General features: G+C 46.9%; 8 protein-coding genes and 1 non-coding gene across 9 annotated transcripts; 5 read left to right on the forward strand and 4 right to left on the reverse strand.

Annotated features, from left to right (window-relative positions):
• Window positions 1-968: 968 nt before the first annotated feature.
• Window positions 969-2758, forward strand: BDV38DRAFT_289895 (MFS transporter; the record flags this gene model as incomplete). Its single annotated transcript, XM_032061354.1, has 2 exons — window positions 969-1488; window positions 1542-2758. 2 exons carry the CDS (start codon window positions 969-971, stop codon window positions 2756-2758), a joined length of 1737 nt encoding a protein of 578 aa, XP_031916891.1.
• A 958-nt stretch (window positions 2759-3716) lies between these two features.
• On the forward strand, window positions 3717-5562 carry BDV38DRAFT_289898 (putative rhamnogalacturonase). The gene has a single exon (XM_032061355.1). The coding sequence runs from the start codon at window positions 3726-3728 to the stop codon at window positions 5439-5441; it is 1716 nt and encodes a 571-aa protein (XP_031916892.1). The 5' UTR covers window positions 3717-3725; the 3' UTR covers window positions 5442-5562.
• Window positions 5563-5737: 175 nt separating this feature from the next.
• On the reverse strand, window positions 5738-7108 carry BDV38DRAFT_289902 (glycoside hydrolase family protein). The gene has a single exon (XM_032061356.1). The coding sequence runs from the start codon at window positions 6978-6980 to the stop codon at window positions 5775-5777; it is 1206 nt and encodes a 401-aa protein (XP_031916893.1). The 5' UTR covers window positions 6981-7108; the 3' UTR covers window positions 5738-5774.
• A 448-nt stretch (window positions 7109-7556) lies between these two features.
• On the reverse strand, window positions 7557-8843 carry BDV38DRAFT_239465 (SDR family oxidoreductase). The gene is made up of 2 exons (XM_032053768.1): window positions 8390-8843; window positions 7557-8337 (listed from the first exon to the last, which is right to left on the reverse strand). The coding sequence occupies exons 1-2, from the start codon at window positions 8680-8682 to the stop codon at window positions 7770-7772; spliced, it is 861 nt and encodes a 286-aa protein (XP_031916894.1). The 5' UTR covers window positions 8683-8843; the 3' UTR covers window positions 7557-7769.
• A 450-nt stretch (window positions 8844-9293) lies between these two features.
• On the forward strand, window positions 9294-10537 carry BDV38DRAFT_10455 (uncharacterized protein). The gene is made up of 2 exons (XM_032050888.1): window positions 9294-9873; window positions 9935-10537. Exons 1-2 carry the CDS (start codon window positions 9530-9532, stop codon window positions 10401-10403), a joined length of 813 nt encoding a protein of 270 aa, XP_031916895.1. The 5' UTR covers window positions 9294-9529; the 3' UTR covers window positions 10404-10537.
• A 301-nt stretch (window positions 10538-10838) lies between these two features.
• BDV38DRAFT_279806 (heterokaryon incompatibility protein-domain-containing protein) lies at window positions 10839-12756 on the reverse strand (the record flags this gene model as incomplete). The annotated part of the gene is made up of 2 exons (XM_032059120.1): window positions 10839-11533; window positions 11607-12756. The coding sequence occupies 2 exons, from the start codon at window positions 12754-12756 to the stop codon at window positions 10839-10841; spliced, it is 1845 nt and encodes a 614-aa protein (XP_031916896.1).
• Window positions 12757-17368: 4612 nt separating this feature from the next.
• Window positions 17369-18492, forward strand: BDV38DRAFT_239476 (uncharacterized protein). The gene is made up of 2 exons (XM_032053769.1): window positions 17369-17669; window positions 17726-18492. Exons 1-2 carry the CDS (start codon window positions 17418-17420, stop codon window positions 18287-18289), a joined length of 816 nt encoding a protein of 271 aa, XP_031916897.1. The 5' UTR covers window positions 17369-17417; the 3' UTR covers window positions 18290-18492.
• A 685-nt stretch (window positions 18493-19177) lies between these two features.
• On the reverse strand, window positions 19178-19267 carry BDV38DRAFT_t60. The gene has a single exon. It is a non-coding gene; the product is annotated as a tRNA-Pro (tRNA).
• Window positions 19268-20480: 1213 nt separating this feature from the next.
• Window positions 20481-21610, forward strand: BDV38DRAFT_279808 (ricin B lectin domain-containing protein; the record flags this gene model as incomplete). Its single annotated transcript, XM_032059121.1, has 4 exons — window positions 20481-20665; window positions 20723-20823; window positions 20876-20984; window positions 21040-21610. 4 exons carry the CDS (start codon window positions 20481-20483, stop codon window positions 21608-21610), a joined length of 966 nt encoding a protein of 321 aa, XP_031916898.1.
• Window positions 21611-21965: the final 355 nt, after the last annotated feature.

Raw genomic sequence — 21965 nt, forward strand, 5'->3', positions numbered from 1 at the left:
ATAGGCATAATCAGTGAATCACGCAGGTGTGCTAAATTCCTCTTATATTCGGGTAAACCTCCAGAGATGCCGCTAATCACAATGAGCAACATGCCAACTACGTCCTCAACGATATTTGCATTAAAGCTAAAGTTATGGCTAATACTTATATTAACCAACAGAGTTGATGAGCTCTCTCGAGATGGTGTATGGGATCTTCCTCCCTTGGTGATCTATCCTAGTTTATTTTTCAGAATAATCCCACTTTTGATCCGGTGCAGCTCTAGAAGCAGATATTTCCGTATTACCGTTGATCTCTTACTGGTAGTTGATGTTGATATTTTGACTAAATCAATTCTTATTCATCCAAACTTGTTGTTCAATCTTTCCTTTCATGTTTTGTGATTACTTCTCTTGATTTCTTCCTCGCCGGGTATACTATATATTGTCTTCGTAATATGCTGTATTATCTTTTCAGGCGGTTTCATTTACCGCCGGGATAAGTTATTACGATATTTTGTTCTTACCAGAATCTCGCGTGGGAACGAGATTAGAATTGGTAAACCAGGACGGCGACCTTGACTTTTGAAGGTATATAGAATTGAAGACCAGTCTTTTCATCTTCACAGTAGATCTTTATTCACTATTGCAAGGGGTAGAGTGTACAGATTCGACATGGCCTAAAGCCAAGGACCACATTTCGAACAGTTGCATTCTCCAAGCAAAATCAAAGTCGTCTTCTATTTGATGTGATAGGCATCAAATCCTGCCGGCAAGAGACGTCCCGATGCCAGTCCAGGTGACCAATAGGAAGGCTTACTGCTCGATTCGGTATGTAAGCGACCGGGTAGTTTCATTCCGATAGTATACTCAACAATTAATATTTAATGAGATAGAAAGCGACACGATCTTCTTTACATTTCATGATTCGCATTACAATAGAGTGGTGGAATCAACAGTTTCATTTTTGACATTCACATACCAGCACGATGCAGTCCATACTTCAATATCGACGATTCGGGCATCTTGCTGAAAACCACCTTGCAACAGACCCCGAGAAAGGTATCAGAGCATGGCAACAACCGACTTTCAGAAGGATAAAACACTTCTCAGCAAATGAAACTGATCCAAAGGACTCTTTATCGGGTGATGAAATGTCCGTGGCCTCAAGCCAAAATACACTGCCCCATCCCGACCAGCACAACCAAACGCACGACGACGAAAAAGCCTCCATAAGCCCAAGTATGGGTCGCTTGAATGCGAGTGTTACAACCAAAGCAAGTGAAGGTGATAATTCAGATATTACCAAAGCGAGTGTTGTTGGATTTGAGCCGACATGTGACCCCATGAACCCACGCGATTGGACCTTCGGCAAGCGACTAATCGTCACCATCGTGGTTTCATTCATGGGCGTCATTGTAGGGTGGTCTTCGTCCATTGATTCGGGAATTATACCACAGTACGCAGAGGAATTCGGTGTAAGCGAAGTGGTGGCGTCTTTGTCTACAGGTGTGTTTCAACGCTCGTCCATCTTGGATTCAAAATTGACAGGGGATCATTAGGTCTGTTCTTGGTGGGATTTGGAACGGGGGCAGTGATGAGCGGCCCGTTCTCCGAAACTGTTGGGAGGAATCCCATTTATATTATCACCTTGATTGTGTTCATGCTCCTGCTAGTAGGGGCTGGGTTGGCTCAAAATCTCGCTGGACAGTTGGTATGTCGAACATTGGCTGGGATTTTCGCTGCGACACCACTCGCATGTGCTGGCGGTACTATTGCCGATGTTTGGACACCTGAAGAACAAGTATTTGCCTTTCCAATTTATGCCATCATCTCTTTCTCAGGCCCCGTACTAGGGCCCGTGGTCGGGGGCTGGATCGGACAGTCGAACCTCAGCTGGCGATGGACCGAGTGGGTGACTTTAATCGGAGCAGGGATCATCCTTATTACTGTGATCTTGTTTCAACCTGAAACATACGCGCCTATATTGTTGAAATGGAAAGCAATGCACCTTCGCCGCGTGACTGGAGACGACCGATACCGAGCAGAGATCGAGCTCAGAGAGACATCGCTACCTGCAAGATTGATGCTAGCGATGTATCGACCAGTGGTAATGCTCGTCCAAGAGCCCACCATCTTCCTTTTTTCCTTATACCTGACGGTAGCATACATCATAATTTTCACCTTCTTTACCGGCTACGAATTCATCTACGAAGGCATCTATGGTTTAACCCAAGGCGAAACAGCTCTCTGCTTCCTGGGCCTAGCCATTGGCCTCCTCTTTTGCGTCCCTCTAATCCCACTGAACGCAAAGCTACGCGCCCGCGATATCACACGCACCAAAGAAACTGATCCTGTTGGAAAGACACTTCCAGAAAGCCGTTTATATTGGGCAATGATCGGCGCCCCAGCCCTCCCCATCTCAATGTTCTGGATGGCTTGGACCGCACGGCCGGATATACCGTTCTGGTCACCACTGGCAGCGTCAGTGTTGACCGGATTCGGTATGCTATGCATTTTTATCACCTGCTATCAATATCTGATTGACACGTATGGGACATATGCGGCAAGTGCTTTGTCGAGTTTGACGTTGATGCGGTATTTGGTTTCGGGGGCTATGATTGAGGTGTCTATTCCGTTTTATAAGAATTTGGGGGTGCCATATACGCTTACTATTCTGGGGTGTATTAGTGCTGTTCTTGTGCCGATTCCGTATGTTTTCTACAGGTACGGGCCAGATATTCGGAGGAGAAGTAGGTATGGTGGGAATGGTTGTTAGTATGAGAATACATTAGAGAAATGAGAAACGATCTGTTTAGCCTTGATGCTTCATTTCGATGTGTTCTAGGTATTCTTATTGCGTATGATGTAGCAGGGTAGTACCTTTCGATGCTTTTTCTTTCCTCTCTTCCATTTTCTTCAATTATGAGAAATAGAGATCGAGAGATGCAGAGACTAGCAGGAAAGACTATCCTTGATTTCCTCACCTTCCCGAGAAGACCCACAGGAAATGGGGGGGGGGGGTGCTTGAGAGTTCTGGGATGGGGAATAATTTTCTCTAGCGTATACATATTGGATATACTAAGCATAAGGCCCCTGACACTCATGAATCATGAGAACTGGTAGTAGACACAATGCCGGCTTACGTGTCTAGCTGACTGGGTCCGGGGGAAAAGCCCCGAGTGGATTAAAAGTTAGGGCAAGCGAGCGACAGACTGACGATAGTTTCCGTGAACGTCGAGCGGGGTTTGTACCTTTAATTAATTTTAATCTACTTAGTGCTTCGGCCACTAACCGGAATGAATTTTCCACCGTCCTACCGCAACCCTAAGACCAGTGGCTATGCCGCTATGGATGGGACATCGTTGCCCAGTTGAGAAAGTCTCCTGTTGATCTGAACCCCATGCACATCGTGCAGAATTATACCGAGTTCCCCGGCCGGAGGTAAAGTGGATTCTTTTTGCCAAACTAGTTGGTATCTTGATTGTTCTTAGCTTGTATAACATACGGCCAAAACATAAAGGGATTGGATGCATTCTATCGGCGGAACGGGTTTCGAGTCAATATGGACCGAAGCCTTCTTAAAACGTATGCAGGGGAAAGGTGCATATGGCGTGATTGTTTCGCATGCTATATTTAAATTCATAGCATCGTTACCTGGTTGCATCTCACCCTTCTCTAATTATCTGTAGAGCTATTGTCTTTGGTTATTTGATTTTCACTAGCGATTGCTTATGGGCTGCATAATGCTCTTTCCTACACTTGCCGTCGCGGTAGCCTTTGCTAGAGGCACTCTGGCTTTGCCGACTGGCGATGATGCACCATTCCTAAAGGTCGTCAGTTCGACCGAGGCCATTCTAGGTAACTCGATCTGGAATGCGACTGTGGGTGCGAGCGTCGTCAAGCCTATATACTACCAAGGCAAGGAGATCGTCGGTGATGCCAAAGGCCAGTATTATTCCTACGTGGATCAAAGTGAATCCTTCAATTTCTCGAACGCGACCATCGTGGATTCAGGCGACGATTTTATCGATGTTCAATTTACGACCTCAGAGGGTGACCAGCATTGGGTAATTTACCGCGACCAGCACGGCGCATACCAATACTTTATTAACAAAGATCTTCCGTCGCCTTTGGGCGAGTGGCGAAGCCTGTCACGCCTCGACAATGCGACTTTCACAAATGGCTACACGACATACAGACAAGGCGCTTTGCCAGAGCTGTCCGAGATTGAATCCGGGGAGAAGGTCCAAGATGAGACGTACAAACTATCGGATGGCAGCTATATCACCAAGTACGATTGGAGTGACTTCATCAATTCGGCCAAGGCTTGGGGTGTATACGGCGACGGGATTGGTTGCTGGTATATCCACCCGTCTAAGGAGTACATCAACGGAGACCACCTGAAGCAAGAGCTTATGGTGCACCGCGAAAGTAATACCGGCGACACAGTGTTGTTGAACATGATTCATGGGCTACACTTTCTTACCGGAGAAGAACACGAGTTCGCCGAAGGAAGGGTATGGGGTCCTTGGCTCTGGTACCTCAACAATGGCTCGGTCGAGGATGCGAATGCGAAATATGATGAAGAGGTCAAATCCTGGCCCTACAGCTTCCCCAACGCCGATATTGAAGCAGGTCATCATCAGCGCGCATCCTCCGTGAATGGTATCATTACATTGTCAGACGGTCGAGCTGCTTCAGGAGCCAGCGTTATGCTTGGAGATAATGAAAGTGGGCAGCTTCCAGTGGAGCAGGGCGCAAACTACTACTACAGGACAACCGCCGACAGTGACGGAAGCTTTTCATTTGAGAATGTCCGTGCGTCAACCTACGCTCTCTATGCGTGGCCCGGCAACAATTCCGATATTGGCGATGTATCCACCAACCTGACAGCCAACGGCATTGAGATTTCCGAGTCTACCTCTGCCATCAATTTAGGCGAATACACCTGGGATACACAGAACCGGACCAAGATCTGGCAGATTGGTACGCTTGACCGTCTCGCTTGTGGTTTCAAAGACGGCTGCAGCGGGTACCACCACGGTCTATCGGATGAGTCTCCGGCGGACCTTGAGTACACCATTAACAGCTCGGAGACCTCGGACTGGTCTTACGCCCAGACGGCTGAGGGAACATGGCAGGTCAAGTTCGAGCTCTCTGATGATCCGGCATCCGATGCGGTTGCTGTTTTATCAACCAGCCTGGCAGGTTACAGCTCGGGAGTAAACATAGAGATTACTGCTCAAGGGGGTAATGTGACCGTCGGCGAGCTCAGTGACCTCACAAATGACGCTTCTGTATATCGAAGCTCGACATTTTGCGGCGTTCACCGATATGAGGAGTTTGAAGTACCCGCTGGAACGTTGGCGAAGGGCTCGAACACGATCGAATTTACCGTTACAAAAACATCTCAGTGGCATGGCTTTATGTGGGACAGTATTTTGCTAGAGTGGTCATGAGACAATTGGAGTCGGCGTTTGTATATGTACATCCCTTTAAATCCCCAACTTACTGGTTATTCGCAAATACCTTAAATGTTACATAGACAGGGGCATTGAGCCTGTATGTGCGCTGGTGATGCTCTCACTCTTTACCAATTTATATGAGGTTGGGTTTGCAATATTGTCATACAATCTTAGTTTGTCAATGTGGGCACATTTTCATTTTAATTTGCATTGGTTTGCCTATTTCATTTCGGTCGTGTGCATTCATAGGTATGCTTTGTATCAAAACCATTCTCTATCAGCCCAGTAATGCCGTCCTGGCTCGGATACCGATATTGATGATCACTATCACAAGCCGAGGTCTTTCTCATACTGCTTCCACTTCGTTCCAATCGGCTGAATAAGGGTATAGCTTCGCGAACTCTCATTCATGCTTTGCACCCCATTGATTAAATAAAGTGGCGTCATCTCACCATCGTCACTAAAGAAAATCTTCGGTCTCTCGCGGCGCTTGAGGGTCTCAACCGACCCATCGGTATATGTAACAGTAGAGTTGAAAGCCTCCTGCAACTTGAAATACCAAGGCCCAGTTATATCGCGTGCATACATATGGGCACCAACACGCGGCCATTTCTGCCCATCATGTTCAACAATATCGATCATCCAGTGCGTCAAGGTATGCCAGTTCCCCCGCTTGTCGCGCCAGAAGAACGGGTCCTCGGTCCATGTGGGGCTATACCTGGTTGTGTTCCATTGCTGCGTGTACATCAACTTGTATTCGCCGTCCCATCTATCTGCAACGAAGATTGCATTTCCCTCCACTCCCATTATAATCTGGCTGGTTGGGTCGTCTGGTGTCCAAAGTGGCCATGGTGCAGGATTCGTCGATTGTGGTTCTTCAGAGTCCAGAATCATTTGAAACGGGGTCCAAGGCCCTCGAATGCTATCAGAGCTGGCGACGGAGATGTTGTTCGGCCACCGTGTGTAAGATATGCTTTGGCATTTCTCCGGCTTCGGGGCATCAACGCCGATGGTATACAAGAGATACTTATTATCTGCTGGACTGAAGAAAACATAAGGGTTATGGCGAAAGGCCGGAGCCACCGTGTCGGCGAAATGGTATGGGCCCTGCGGTCCAGTCCGAGATTCGGCCCTCATGATAAAGGAATGCGGTCTCCATCCACTCAGTCCACAGCCGTAGCTGAACTGAGACGCAAACAGATGGAATAGGGTAGGATCGGCTGGATCCTGCAAGATCTGTCCACCCCAGGAGGAGTTGCCATACTTGCCGTAGTAGCTTGGGTCTGTAACATTTGTGTAGTTGTAACCTGTATACCTAGTAGCCGGAGCGAGATCCAGCCTGCCGCAGTCTTCACCAAACCAGCCATGGTCACATTTACATATTTTGCTTGCAGTGCCGCGACCATCATCGTTATTGGTACCATCGGTGCTGTCAATGCAGATGCCATTGAGGCTGCAATCCTCATCGGTTTCACAGGCCCGGGCGAGGCTGAGGGAAGCTAGCCCTAGATACGCGATATGCAAAATACGCATGGAGAAACTTGATACCACGTGGTCGACAACCGCAGTATGTAGAATGGATGCGTGTATAGACCTTTGCCGTACAGCTATAACTTATTCCTTAAGGTTTTAACCGCGGCATTGTGGTGCGTTAAGATGAGAAACCCCGCTTTGTCGTCTTTTCGGGATAGAAGATACCGACGGATAAATTGCGATTTCAAACCCTTGCTCGCTTGGCTTGCATATGAACCTCTTAAGCTTCTTGCGGCGTTCCGAATTGCAAACCTTCGCCTGTTGTGGGCTAAATCATATATATGCCGCCGAAGAAGCGTTCATATAACGGTGGGGTGGTAGGGAAAGGCAGCCTTCTTAACTCTGATCAGCTATGATGATCTTCACACCCAGCGAGCGGCTTAGATAGAGCATATTTGAGCCCCAAATAACTAACTAAATAGACACTTCCAGACCTTTGAGAGGATGGAAAACCTTCAAAGGAAAAGAGAATGAATCGCCGTGAATAGTTCAAGTCCAGGAAGCAAGGGTGGATATATGCCCAAGTACATACATCTATTTTGTTTTTCTTTTTTTTTCCCTGGCAGGTTGAGCTGTATTATAAACTACTCCGCTTGTAATAGAGCTCCCTTAGTGTCTTTTTAAGTACATCACAGAATGTTAACGGGATCTAAATCAAGCGTATAGGGTGGCTAATCTAGAATCTATGGACTATGTCTTTCACACCACCATTATATCTGCCTAAAGATACCGATTTGTTTTGCCAAGTGTTGCATCACTCTTGACCAACTTTTGTAGCTCTCCAATGTCCTAATCGTAGTTTGTATTCAGTCCGAACTCTCGCGCAGCATCAAGGTCAGCAGAGGCCTTATCCAGCTTTGCCTGCATCCTTTCCACGCAATCCGGACCCAGTGGCAATCTCAGAATCTTCCCCTTGAGCGTACCAGCGGCGCCTTCTCCAGTGACGACTTCAAAAATCCTAGCAACCGCCTTCTCAGGATCTCCCGGTTGTTTGCCCTGTGCTGACTCGAACTTGCCTAGCATAGTATCCACGGGTCCACCTTTATAGGGTTCGCTAAGTCCGCTCTCATTCCTCTGAACCGCCGACAGGAAATTCGTACGGAAGGCACCGGGTTCAACCACAAGAACCGAAATATTAAAGGGCGCAAGTTCACAAGCCAACGACTCAGATAGACCTTCCAGAGCGAACTTGCTTGCAGAATACAACCCGCAAGAAGGAAGAGCATCTTGACCAGCGATGCTACTAATGTTCACGATCGTGCCGCTCCGGTTGCCGCGCATACTGGGGAGTACTGCACGGATTACTCGAAGCGGTCCGAAGAAGTTAGTCTCCATCTGGAGTGCACACTCTTTGTCACTGTAATCGATCATTAGTCTATTGGCCTTTGTCGAGTGGATTGACGCCTTACTTCAGATCCTCCACGGCGCCTAATAATGAGTACCCCGCATTGTTTACTAATACATCGATTTTCCCGTAAAAGCTCTCAGCCTTTTTAACTGCCTCGGGGATGGCATCGGCTTGGGTGACGTCTAGTTCCACAATCTTCCCGCCCTTATCCTGAATTGCCTGGACTGCATCTGTCGACTTGGATGCGTTCCGAACGGTTCCGATGACTTGATGTCCGGCTGCCAATGCATACAGCGAGAGGGATAGACCGAGTCCTGATGAAGCTCCGGTGATGAACCAGACTAGTGATGCCATAGTGCCAATAATATGGTTTGATAGCGAGTGTAGTATGAGAATTGTTGCGGTTGGTTGTGGTGGATGTAAATATAGGAGCAAGGAGCCTTTAAATATAAGAGGCGTGAAGATAGTATGCGGAGATAACGGAGAATAGCGGTTGTAGGTCGGGGTTAAGGAAGATATTGTTTTCTCACGTAAGACGATAAACAGATATCGTCAACCAGTCAACTAATGGCCATTACTTCCCTGTACTCATACTGGAGGCCAAGGTCATGTGATTTCATCTCTATATAAAGCCAGTTCCCATCCCGCTCTCGGAATCTTTCGGGAAGTAGCGAAATTACTCTTGGATTGTCTAAAGACTGTGCTCCGTCACTACGTGCTTGATACATTAGGAGTTTACTTGGGTAAACCCTCGTCTTCTCAGAGGCTTAAACGAAGAAATTCGATTGAGTCAAGATTCCTCAACGCTAATACTGGATTGGCTTATGGAGACGATCTTATCTTTACTGCTTATAATGAGATTTTCCGGTGATCACTAACGTGGCGAAGCTGCTGTGGCGCAGTCGCAATGCCTACAGAAAGCGCAATGACTCCACGCTCCAAAGCCAAGATTCTACATTCTATTTCGCTCGAGATTTCGCACCATATGTGTCCGATCGTTATTTACCCAGCGCAGATCAGTGCCCGCTACTTGTTCGTTGAGCCGCGAGTGACCCATCACATTGGGGTGAATACGAGAGCCGAGAAATGGGGCACAGCGTACCCACGGGTAGTGGACAGGGGGAAATAAATATAAGACAGAGAGGGCATCAGTACAATTTGTGGAAGGCATTGTTGCCATACTTAGCTGAACATACTAATCATGATAGTATTTCAAACGGCCCTTATTTTATTGTCTAGTCTCTTAGCGGGTCCCGTGGCAGCATCGAAATATGCTACGAGACTGGACACGACAGCGTCAAACGTCGGCCCGCTCACGACACGCTTTACTCCTCCAGCTTCATGTTCCGATATCCGCACGAGAGTCTTCTACGAAATTCCCAAGCTCGAAATGGGATGTGAAGGGCCCGGGGGAGATGAGTGTTGCCCTCCTAACTGGCGAGAAGATGTTTACTATAGTCCGGGAATGTGCCCGGCAGGGTACCAAACTTGTACACTGCCAACTTCCAAACAACGCCTCGAGACGACTGCCATGTGCTGTCCGGAGTAAGTTCAAAGATTTGGTGTTGTTTAATCTATTTCCATGGTACTCATGGGGGGGGTATAGTAATTTCGCCTGCAACGGTCAAGGCCGCTGTACTCGCCCGTTGAACACTATGGTTCCCCTTACCATGACCGGCGCCACAACTACCACCACTCGAACGGCATACGCCATAACGGCAACCCCCATCCAAATCCGCTTTAGAGCTGCCGAATCGACGATCGTGCCCATCCCGACGGCTTCTTTAAAGCTTCCGAGAGGATATCTGTACAAGCGCGAAAAAGTGGGTATCGGTATTGGAGTTTCGGCTGCCGTTATTGGATTCGCGATTGGTATATACTTCTGCTGCTGCTCTGGTAAGAAACGAAGAACGATGGCTAGGGTACCGACGACTCCTCCGCCAGAGGACAATATTACCGCCGACACTCCTGATGTTCCTCCGCCTGCCTATCCAGGGCCGAGTGATGGGTTGGGCACAGCGGCGCCAGTTCCAGGCAGCAGCACTGACAACTGGCCCATGGGGGGACGGAAGTAGCTCGCAGGATACCTAAATTGAAGTCTATCACATATTTTGGTTTTGGCATACACTTCGCACATAAGCAGTAAAACACTTGGGAGACAACCTCGAGGCCACCAGGGCTCCACCTCTGCCTCTTGGCAATCTCGTATTTTGGCCACTCGATCTTCAAATCGACTAAGATCGTCAATCTTGCAACAAATAATATTGAATATTCTCCGGTCACTTAACTTTTACTTTACTTGGAATCTGGCTAGTGTGAGCACATGACATGCGAAGATCGATTCTCTTTAACCAACACAGTATAGGTCTTGGAACGAACAACATACTTAAATATGCGGAGTATATATTGCCCTCCTCGGAATGTTCTCAACCTACCAAAAGCCAAAGTTGTCTACGATGCGATCCTTCCTGCAATACTATCGCAGAATGACGATAGGACACTCGTCAGGATCAGCCGAGAACCAAAGATATGTCCTTCAGGTCCAGTTTCTCCCACTCTTCTTTTCTAACATATCCACAGCCCAGACGGTATGCAATTGCTTCTTTCCACACCACCCACAGCACTTGGTATCTTTCCTCCGTTTTAATAGTATGATCTGTTTGCCTCTCAATAGTCCGGTACGCAGCATATCGTTTCGACCGATAAATAGCGACCAGATCAACGGGTCGCCCTGGCACACTATCGGATTCAGGGAATGGCTCTTCCCGATCGTAACTCCTTAATTCTCCAACAATATTCCCGGACTCGTTGTAGATATATGGGGTATACCCGAAACGATCTTTATAGTTCAGCCGGAGCCATAGGCATGCTGATTTTGTTTGGCAGAAGATGTATGGGGTTTGCTTTGGAAGACACGTAGGTGTGGACTCGTGGATTTCGGTAACTGGGAACGGATAGTACCAATTCCCAGGCAGACTACGATGCGTGAAAAAGGCATCACCACATCCGTCAGGGAAGGCATACGGTTCTCCGCCTCCTGCATCAGATGGTTGTCCTTCATGTCGAGTCCAGCCTTCGGGAAGAGGTCGGGTAAAGTCTTTGAACTCATCGCGTTGTGTAAACCAAGTAGAATAGATCCGTCGCAATCCGTTTTTATCTGGATTGGCATTCGAACTGGTGTACCATTCGGTTATGGGGAACGTCTCTTGTTCAGAAGGAGTGTTAGTGATACGAGGGTTGTCTGATTGTATCAACCCATAGTGACCTTGCCATCCTACCCATGACCAGGATGGTAAATTTGCATTGGATAGATGACTGCCTTGAACATGCCCAGATGGAATCCGCCGCCTGAGTCCCAATGTTACCCCATCCTAGAGCCCGGTCGAAGAACATTTCAGGAAGACCGTAAAGAAACCCACCAGCAAATGTCCGACTTAAAATAGAAAGCACACCAGATATAGCAGGTAAAGAATCTCCATCGTACTTCAACTGTCGATTGTTAAATCTAGTGACGATAGCTGATAATGCCCTAAGATCTGCAAAGTTGTATACGAATGTTGTTAATGGCCACTCTGGTTCCCTATTAAGCTCTGCTCCAAGGATCATATCTTCATGCCACATACTGCACTGGCACTTCCAATGCAGCTCCTTGCAGCTGAACCAGAGCCTTCGCTGGGCCATCATAAATTCTTGATAGGTCCAGCCACGTGTATGATATGCACCACCCCACATTGAAAACGCGTCTGTACTCCTCGCAAAAACCATTTCATCACCAAATCGAATGAACTTTTGTTTCAGCCCTCGGGGGTTTGATATACCTTTGAGCCCTGGAAAGCCTCCCCAGGCATCATGGTCCAAAGAAATAATTGTAATAATAGCACTCGCATAAATTGCGCCCATAGAGCTGAGTTGCGATTCTGTTTCTGCAGTATGGCCATGAATGATACAAAGTGCATCAACCCATAGATATCGTTCTTCAAGAGCTGATGTCAAATACATTGCATGGCGAATGATTGGAGGCAGTTGGTCTGAAGCATGCAAGCTCTTCAAGATACCTGGCCTTTGAAGTACTTTCAGATGATTCTTACTAGCTTGGAACCCTGTCCTTTCTCCCCATCTATAACTCAGTGCTATAAAGGGGGCAGGGTCGCCATTAGTTTTCAGACACCTTTTGCCAGGCAAAATACAATTTTGCTGGACATCAATAAGCCATGCAGGCTGGGTTGGTCGAATTCGCATGGGATTATGACATTTAGGACCGTGGAATGACAAGCACATCTCCTTCCATTGCTTGGCCTTATCAATGTCAATCCAGTCCGGGTCCAAGACACACCCATTTCCAATGTGTTGCGTGACAGTGTCTTGTTTGACGAGTAAATAATCTGTTGAGTTGAAGACAAGCTTGGCATTCCCAAACCTCAAGCTCATATCGGTGTCTTTTATAATTTGTATGTCCCATGGAGGGTCCTGGGTTATTGCTCTTTGCTGCGCAACGATTGAATTTTTTCTCAGTAATTCTCCATGTCTAGGGCATTGAAAAACTCTCTCGTCACTAGCAGACCCTAAATGGGCAAATGTAGGATTGTGACTGGTAGACACGCGCCAGATTTTCTGGCAGATCTTACAATCGGAGAATCCGCTTGGTATTTTCATATGATGGTGCCGTGGCTCTGGTACCCAATATCGGACGTACATCACAAGGAGTGGAAATGTGTAGAAGACAAACCTCCACAAAGCATAAATGCAGACCAGATCTGTCACAAAAAGTATAGGGAAGCTATTCTTATTCCATTGTGGGGACCTAAGCAGTAGCCAGGCCCAGGATGCACACAATATGCCAAGAAACCCTCCCTTCAGCATTGACGTTGGGCGCATGGTGTCAGCGTCGACTGAAGTATCGAGATTTACAGCAAGCTCCTCGCGTATCTTCGGGCTTAAAGAAGGTTCATACTATGTAATGTATTCGGCCGGTTTTAAAGTGCTAGAAACAAAGGTAGGAAATAATCACCGTATTAAATTGCACTTTGTATTGAATTAAGTTAGAACTTCATTGCCAGCTCGTTCAAGGTTAGGCTGAAATGTTAATGTGGTCAGGCTGTCCGTCACATGAGACGATAGTCAGCCTTGCACCTATGCCTTGCTCACGCCTAGGCCTACGAATATTGCGGTGAGATTCGACGTTATGAACGTGTTTCTGTAATATATCATCGCTGTACATTTGCGAAATCCCTTTTAATAATGTCTATATGTATGTTGATTAGCCCATATGGCTGTAACCTGGCTCGACAAATACGGGAACAATCTTATTCCCCACCTAGACTATTTCTGTTCATTGTTCTTTTCTTCTTAACGCCTTCTACGATGAGTGATGCAGATCCTATGCTAATTTCTGTATGAGGGGGTCAGCCATACCAGAGATCACCAACGGTCAATCTGGACGCAGGTGGGGGAAACAGACATTACAATATGGCTTTCGGCATACTCCGGTTTCAATAACCTTGGATCGGAAAAGCGGGCAACTAGTGTAGAAGAGGCAATTTTTCGATCTCGAAATCCTTATGATACCTACACTGGCTAGTAAAGCCGCAATATTACTGACCTGGACCAGATTTGTCGGATAACACCTAGTGACTGTAGAGGACCAAATACTATAAGCTATGCACTAAATTCGTTCAATTTCTCGGACAAACAGCAGTCAGTCGAATAGAACTTGCCTCTTTAACTCCCCTTAACAATGAAACTGAAGTCAATTTTTAATCTCTAAGCCACTAAGAACAGCCAGAACTGAGAACGGGCATTGTGACTCACAGGAACAGGAATTAGGTAGGTCTCACCGCCGCATGTGACCCCTTCAAAAGCGGCCCTCGGAACGAAGTCCCAGCCCTGTGGAAAGTGGTACACCCCACTCAGCACCATGGAAGCTTGTCATGCAAACCTGGGGTAGCTGCAGATTCGACTTGAACCTAGACCTCGATAGCCCCGGGCTAGAACTCCGGATGAATATGATTCAGTGATGTATATTCCATCTCCGAGCGAACACCTTAAATTCTTTGGTCTCGTCCGATCCTAACCGAACTTGTTGGGGTGAAGGAAGTCCCTTTGTCGATTATATCTTTTGAAAAATTTAGATTGCAGTAGTTCTCGCTACTTGGAAGGTTCGAAAGTCCTCGTATTGTTCGTAACATATATACAGTACCACTTGAGCTAGGCGTTCGGGGTGGCTTATTATCAAAAGGAATGCGATATCCTAACTCCAAGACATTTCATGTCGTGGTTGCGATTTATGATTGAGATTTCAGAATCTGAATAGTTATTAAAAAATATCCTCTCAGTGACAGATACCAGAAGATAATAGCAGCTGTGAGTTTGGTGATTATGTGGAAAGGGTGGACGGCTCCCGGAATTGGCGAGTGAAGAAGCTTTGGATAGAGTAAATGAACAATTGGTTGGGTGAGAGAGTACTGAGCCAAATTTACGTAAAGCAAGCTGCATATTCTCTAATTCAAAAGAGAAAAAAAAACATACAACAGGAGGGATTCGCTGGTGGTCACCCACCCAACTACTAACCTCCCGGCGTGTGGCTTAAGTACGGCTTAGCGGACGGGAAGCCCTGTTCTCCACACCCTGTGGTCGTATGTACTGGTATGGTAAATGCCAGGGGATTATGTTGCTATATTGGAGTAGTTCACAATTACTCCGACAACCTACAGCCAGAAGCATTGCAGCAATAGCTGTCATATTCAAGCACAATTCTCCTTAGTTCTTCCCTACAGAGTTTGACTGTTAGAGCGGTCAAGCTTAGTTACAGATATACAGGTAAAACATATAGCATGGTGTTCTTGCGTTATATGTTGGTTGCTGAAAACTTGGCTTCAGTTATATATTTTCATCACTGTAGCACGTCAGGGCTCTTGTAGTTCTACATGACTTTTCTATAGAACCTCTTCTGAAAATCAGCAAAGTTCTGAGCTGCAAGTATCCTACCATTACTAAATATGTGCTACATTGGACCACAAAATACTGGCTGCTTTAAACTCGTGTGAATGTAATGTCCTCCAGGAACCGCATCATGTGACACCAACACCTTATCAAGGATGCGTTCGAGCCTTCTCAATGTGTTCAATAACACACTCCGTTGTGTATTTCGTGATCCATGATGCTTTGGTGTCAGGACGGCAGTATTGGGCCTTTGCCAGTGGATAGTCAAAGTGTACAATCTTCTTCTGCTTAATGGACATGTGGGTAGGTTGAACTGAGAGTTCATCCCTGCGATCTCCATTCGAACGTGCCCTTTCGGATGGCAAACTGTGTTCCCAGCTGTTCATTTATTATCCCAGGGCCACTGTGATATCCACCAAGCAGGGTGAGCTTAATCCACAGGTGTATAGGAGGCCCAGACAGCAGGCGATCTTCTTCAGGTTCACTCCCTCAGTCTGAGGTGAGTATTCCAGCCCATAAGCGCATCAACGGTGTCTAAGATAGACTCAACATACAGAGCAAGCTAAAATATCGAGTTGTCTTCAAGGGCGTGCCCAAATACCGATACCGTGCTAGTGACGCTATACAGAAATTTCACAATATGCTCCTATCCATACCACACTAACTTCTAGACTTATTCAGCCACATTGTAGTATAGAGAGCTTTGTAAAAGAGTAATGCTGCACAGCTCAGGTCCCGCAAGTTTGGGCTGGTAGGTCCGTGATGCAAAGTTTAATACAAGCTGTTGAAGATTCACATACTACCTCCGAGGGCTTGACTTTCGGATCCGGCCGGTATGTACGTTACTCTGAGACAAGCTTCAGCAACCCCAAAGTGGTGCTTCATTGTATGGGGCCATCCATAACACTGGTACCAGTGGTCTAGGATTTAACTCCGGGTAGCGGTCTTGAATGGCCGCCTCTGTTCATCACATTAGATATGGTGGGATAACGAGGTGGACAAAATAGCCGCGTACAAAGCCAATTACCAAGTACACGGTTGGATAATATATGAAACTCACCTCGTATTCATAATTATACTACCAGCTAATGCTTGACCTGTCTTCATCTTCTGAGTATGTAGATTAAAACTTGCCGAAAAGAGCAGCGAAGACTCTACGCTCATATAGATCTTTGATGATTCTGGAGAAAGCATCTGCGGCAAGTATTGATACTCCTAGAAGAGTGTTTTCTCCTTTAGTGCATGGATCAATACATTCCACAGATGATATAGCGACGATCTATCGTTAGCGCAGCCGCCGTCTGTCTCCCTGCACCCAGTGGTAGCCTGGTCCGTTGGCTGTACATTCCCTCTTTCCTTTCCTGGTGGATTCGTTACTTTAAATATTAGGAGTTGAAGCTGAAGTTCGGAAGCTCTGCATTGCCTTCGAAGAACCTCTATGATCGGTAAGGTCACCCGTAACCTTGTATCGCACCTATCCACAACGGGCAATAGGTTCGACAAATGGAGTAATGAGCTTCGATCAGAATTGGCTTTCGTGAATACAATTACAATGTAATACCATTGCTCACGAGCAAATTTAGAGTCCTGATTTCTTCGGGATGGCTTGCTACCCTGAAGCGGAATACAGGATTATGTTGACTGGCACCGGCTACCGAGCCAAGTCAGGAGCTCCACGTCATTTTCATACACTGCAGGGTCACTTAGGACATGATAACCGATAGTGGGGCAGTAAGCTTGTCAGGATGGAGTGGCGACAAGCTTGACTTTTGGCCTAGACTGGAACTGACCTCCAAATGCAAAGCTAAATCGGGCCAAGACCTAAATCCCGAGCGCCTCCAGACGTTCCCCTTCTCATGGGACGCAAATTGAGTTTCCATTGACAGCTTCAAGGGAGGGACTAGATTCTTTCCTTGGCTCTTTTAGTGCCAATAGAGGTGTCTCAGCCACTGACGCCCAGCCCAGGGCTAAATTTGCTACGGCAGACGAAAGCGACCATTTTAATAGACCACGACTAGACCCGTCCCATCTCGCCATATGAGTAGTCAAGAAGCACCGGAAATATTACCATTATTTGTCCACTACCTAAACTACTTAAATCCTTCTATGTACTTGCAAGTCGCGATACCTGCATTGCAAGCTATTCCAACATGGCCGTGTACTATGTGAACCGCAACCTCTCGCCAGAGCAGAGCGACCAGTGGCCACTGAATTTCCCACCGTTGCCACCCTCTGAATATGATCGCTTTCTCGGCTGGTCTATGCTGGGAGCTGGCCCGACCAGCTCTGAGCCCGTCCCCCCACCGCAGAATGCTCAGATGCAGTTTGGAGATGTATCCTCGACCGAGACGTACAGTCTCGACATAACGAAGGACTTCTGGGGTCCTCCAAGCTACCCGAATGTAAGACCCGGTGATTTGCCACCTGACCTGTTGCGATGATGCTGATCAACTGCCAGGCCGTTGGCACAACTGGGTATCACTCACCTGGGCCTTTCAACGAGCCTCAACCCACCATGTACCCAGAACATGGGCAGACAGGCGTCAACGGCCCCCCAGCGTCTACTACCTACCACAATCCGCGTACAGGCACTCCACAGCAACCGATACGAAAACCAAAACGCCAATCGCTCAGCCCCAAGTCGCATCCAGAGCCCTCCATGGCGACACCCATTAGACCCAAGCCAATGCCAAGACGGCGGTCATCGCAAGAGAGCACGACGTCCCAGCGTCGGCGGTCTTCTACATCCTCAGACAGCAAGGACGATGATCCGAACATCTGCATGCTAAGGAAAAAGGCACATAATCAGGTGGAAAAGCGATATCGTGCAAACTTGAATGCGGGGTTCAAACAACTAGAAGATGTCACGAAGCAAGACTGCACGACCGCAACGACCGATACGAAGATGGCGAAGGGGCTGAGACCCGGTCGCAAGGCGTTGATTCTACAGCACGCCTATGAACACATCATCGGTCTCCAGGCTGAGCTTCGGTCGCTGCAGAAGATCCTTAGCGAACGGTGAGGCTAGGTTTGGACGTGGCATTATACACTCGTGACTCATTCTATATACTACTCTCGTTGACATTTTCCATATCGTGGTGTACTAATCATTCCTATATCAAAACCATACTGTACCTAATTAAAGATGCTCATGTGGTTTTGGGTGTGCTGAATGGAGTTTTTGGCGTGGTCATAACGATGCTTTTTCTTGTTTTCCTCTTTTTTTTTTTTCTTTTTTTTTTTTTTTTTTTTTTTTTTTTTTTTTTTTTTTTTTTTTTTTTATGGTTTTTTTTGATAGGAAGGTCACTCGGTAGGTATTGAAGTTTGGCCAAACCTTTATAGAGTGTCCGTTATACTCATAATGAAAAGATGTCTCATAATTATTTGCCTTTTCTTTCAGAAGGTGGAGTGCCATATATTCGGCTCGTCGACGCACCACGGCATCAGCTAATTAGTTTTGCGTTATTTTTTTTTTTTTTGTATTTGCAAAAAAGCTAGAATCATGAACATGATTACTCCAGTGTTAACTTACTTTCTAAATGTAGTACCGTGACGTAACTAGTGATGATGACTGGTTGCACCCTATATTGAAGCTCGTTTGGAGAGCATGCGTAAGCAAGTGTTACGGTAAACCTACATCTTGGAGGTCTAACTCCCGAACCAGAAGATCAAATCAGTGAGATCTTACAAGTACCACGACTTATGATTCAAAAATGTCGCAAGATTTCTGGTCAGCGCAATGGTATGTTGCGATACTGGAACCAGACTCAACGGCTCAGAGTTAGGGTTATCATACTCTAGGACATGTTATAGAAAGCCTTTACCTGCCCTACAGGTGCTTCCCCCTGGCAATAGAGAGGTGTTATTGCTCTTCCTAGAAGAGTAACTAGGCAAAAAAATCAAAAAGAAAGGCCCGAACCCGGGATCGAACCGGGGACCTCGCGCAGTTGATGCTTTGGGTGAACCCTAAGCGCGAATCATACCACTAGACCATCCGGGCTATTGATGAAAAAAATGCGTCAATTATGCCTATAGAAGCCAAAACGTAGTTCTACTATTTACCGACTAATGCGAGGAGCCTTCGTCCTATGTAGCGATGGGTTTCTGCGCCTGTGTGGGGAGGAAGCTCCCGTAGGTACAGTCCGTTACTTTGTTAGCGATCATTCTTCCTCGGCATCAAGCTTTACTGGCGCCGGGAGGTGGGGAAGACCGAGAATTGGTGAGCCTGCGTTCCAGGGGAGGTAGGCTGCTGTGATAATATTGAAGGCAGAGGTACCGTTGGTGTCGTGGAAGGGTACGAAAGCACGTTGGTCGATATTTAACCCAGGACATGGTAGATACCCCTCGATTGAGCATGTGGGCATGTAATAATTGACAGAAGCCTTGGGTATAGGTACAAAGAACCATTATGAGAAAGAGAGTCCGCCTTGAATAAGTACGAGATAATAAAACAAATGGGTTATCCAGCCGGAGTCTTTTTTATATTACACAACTCAATTTCTTTAAAAGGTAATGGGCCCATCATTATGACAGCAGTGGTCTGGACCCAGACTCCAATCAGGGCCTATATAGTTAAGGTTCCCGGACCGGAAACGTCAACAACTGCCGTCGGATGTAACGTTGATCATTGCTTTTGAGAAGCCACTAACTGAGTGGGGATTCCTCTTGTCATTATAGGGCTTACTCTGGTGTCAGAATCTTTGTGGCTTTTCAGATAAGCATTGATATTCCTGTCCCGCATGAGCGTTCTATACTTTGGCCGGAATTTGGTCTTCACCCTTGGTATTAGTATAATAGCTCTGCCCATAGATGGCGCATAGAATGCAATCACGAAAGATGTAAACTTTATAAGCAATGGGTCAAGTTACTTGACATAAGTTTATTCGGGTCAGCCTCCCGGAATGGAGCGGAGTGCCAGATGCTTGTCCATGACGGCATTGCAGAACAATTCGTCGGCAGCCGAAGTAACAAGTTGCGAGACAGATAAACTTAGCTTGTCAACGTGTAATAGGCCAGCCAAATGGGGTGCTCGTGTAACACACATTGGATACGTTTTCGTCATGACCGAAAGCGTAAAATCTGACTAGAGACCATATATAAATATGACCTACAACGGTTAGATTATATGACTTTGGTGTTGAATTCCGAGATTCTATCCTTCATATTACTTCCATAACCCGTATCTATAGCTTCCTAAATATCCCACTACCAACATGACCTCCCTTATGAAGTACCTCTGGGGCTCCAATTCTTCCCAAGCCCCTCCACCTAAGCCTCAGTCTACAATCGCAGATATAACCTTCCCCTCAGGCCTTTACATCATCCGCAACGTCGCCACAGGCACAGTAGTCGACCTCACCGGTGCTCACCGACAAGACGGCACCCCGGCTGTCGGCTGGTATATAAATCCTTTCCAATGCAACATCAATACACAGCACTAACCAAAGTACATCAGGCACTTCCACGACGCCAAACATCAAAAATGGCAAATTGCCTCCGCAGGCCATAACCAATTCTTCATCCTCAACGACGCAGCAGGGACATACCTGACGGCTGGTACGTCCCCAGCTTCTATAGTGTACTCACATACTAAAACACAAGGATCCAGACGCACAACCAACAGCGGGCGTAGTTCTAACCACCGGGAGCCTTGTATCACCGACTAACAAGCGGGCGAGATGGACACTTGAGTCTGCGGAGACGAAGCATGCCTACATGTATTTCTTTCCCGTTGATGAACATGCTTGAATAAAGAGACTAACGGCAAGATAGTATCCGCTCTGTAGCTGATCCCTCCCGAGTCCTGGACCTCTCCTATTCAGATTCAAAGAATGGAACCCCGATCCTTATCTACTCCGACCACGGAACGAAGAATCAACAATGGATTCTCGAACAATTGGATGCCGCTCCCCCACCAGCTGTAGTCAAGAATACTCCCGTCGGGGGGGAGGGTGGTACCCCTTTTGAAGAATTCAAGTATGTCCCTGTCAGGGTTGTAGAGACGTGGAGTGGAGAGGTGGAAGATGAGACTGTTGTTCGGGGGTTGCGATGGACTTGGGACGATGGAAGTCAGAGCCAGCTTTATGGTGCCGATAAAGGAGACCATCAGGTACTTGTTGTGCCGCTCGGAGGGAAGGTGAAGGAGAGCTCTGTTAGTTCAGGGAAGAGAGTCGATTCGATTGTTATTGTGACGAAGGATGGCAAGAAGTTTAAGGCGGGTGGTGATGGGGGTAAGGAGCATAAGCAGGATGTTGGGGATGGGGTGTTGGTCGGGTTTGATGGGGCTTCTGGGTTGGATGTTGATCGTATTGGATTGATCTTTTTGAAGAAGGATGGAGACTAATGAATTTTATCTTGGGGTAGCGTTGACTTTTTGAATTGAACATGCTTCTGTCCTGCTGTGGAAAGGGATATCTGTGAATCCAGGTCGAGCGCTAGGGTATAACTACTAACTCCATACGCCAGAGGACTTGGACTACAGGCACAATGGTACGTGGTATTGGGCTACCATATCTGCATTCATGTCAAATCGAAATGTAACTATGTTGTTCTGGTGACGAAAGAACAGAGCTCGAAGGAAATCATGGCGTTTAAATCTTCTTCTGGCACACATCATTGGGGATCTCATAGCTGGCCACGCGTCTACCACTTCCATATACGGCACCCTGCCCCAGACCACGCTTGGCAAGTCCGGTCCA

The sequence above is a fragment of the Aspergillus pseudotamarii genome (assembly GCF_009193445.1).
Source record: "Aspergillus pseudotamarii strain CBS 117625 unplaced genomic scaffold BDV38scaffold_10, whole genome shotgun sequence".
Taxonomy (NCBI): Eukaryota; Fungi; Ascomycota; class Eurotiomycetes; order Eurotiales; family Aspergillaceae; genus Aspergillus; species Aspergillus pseudotamarii.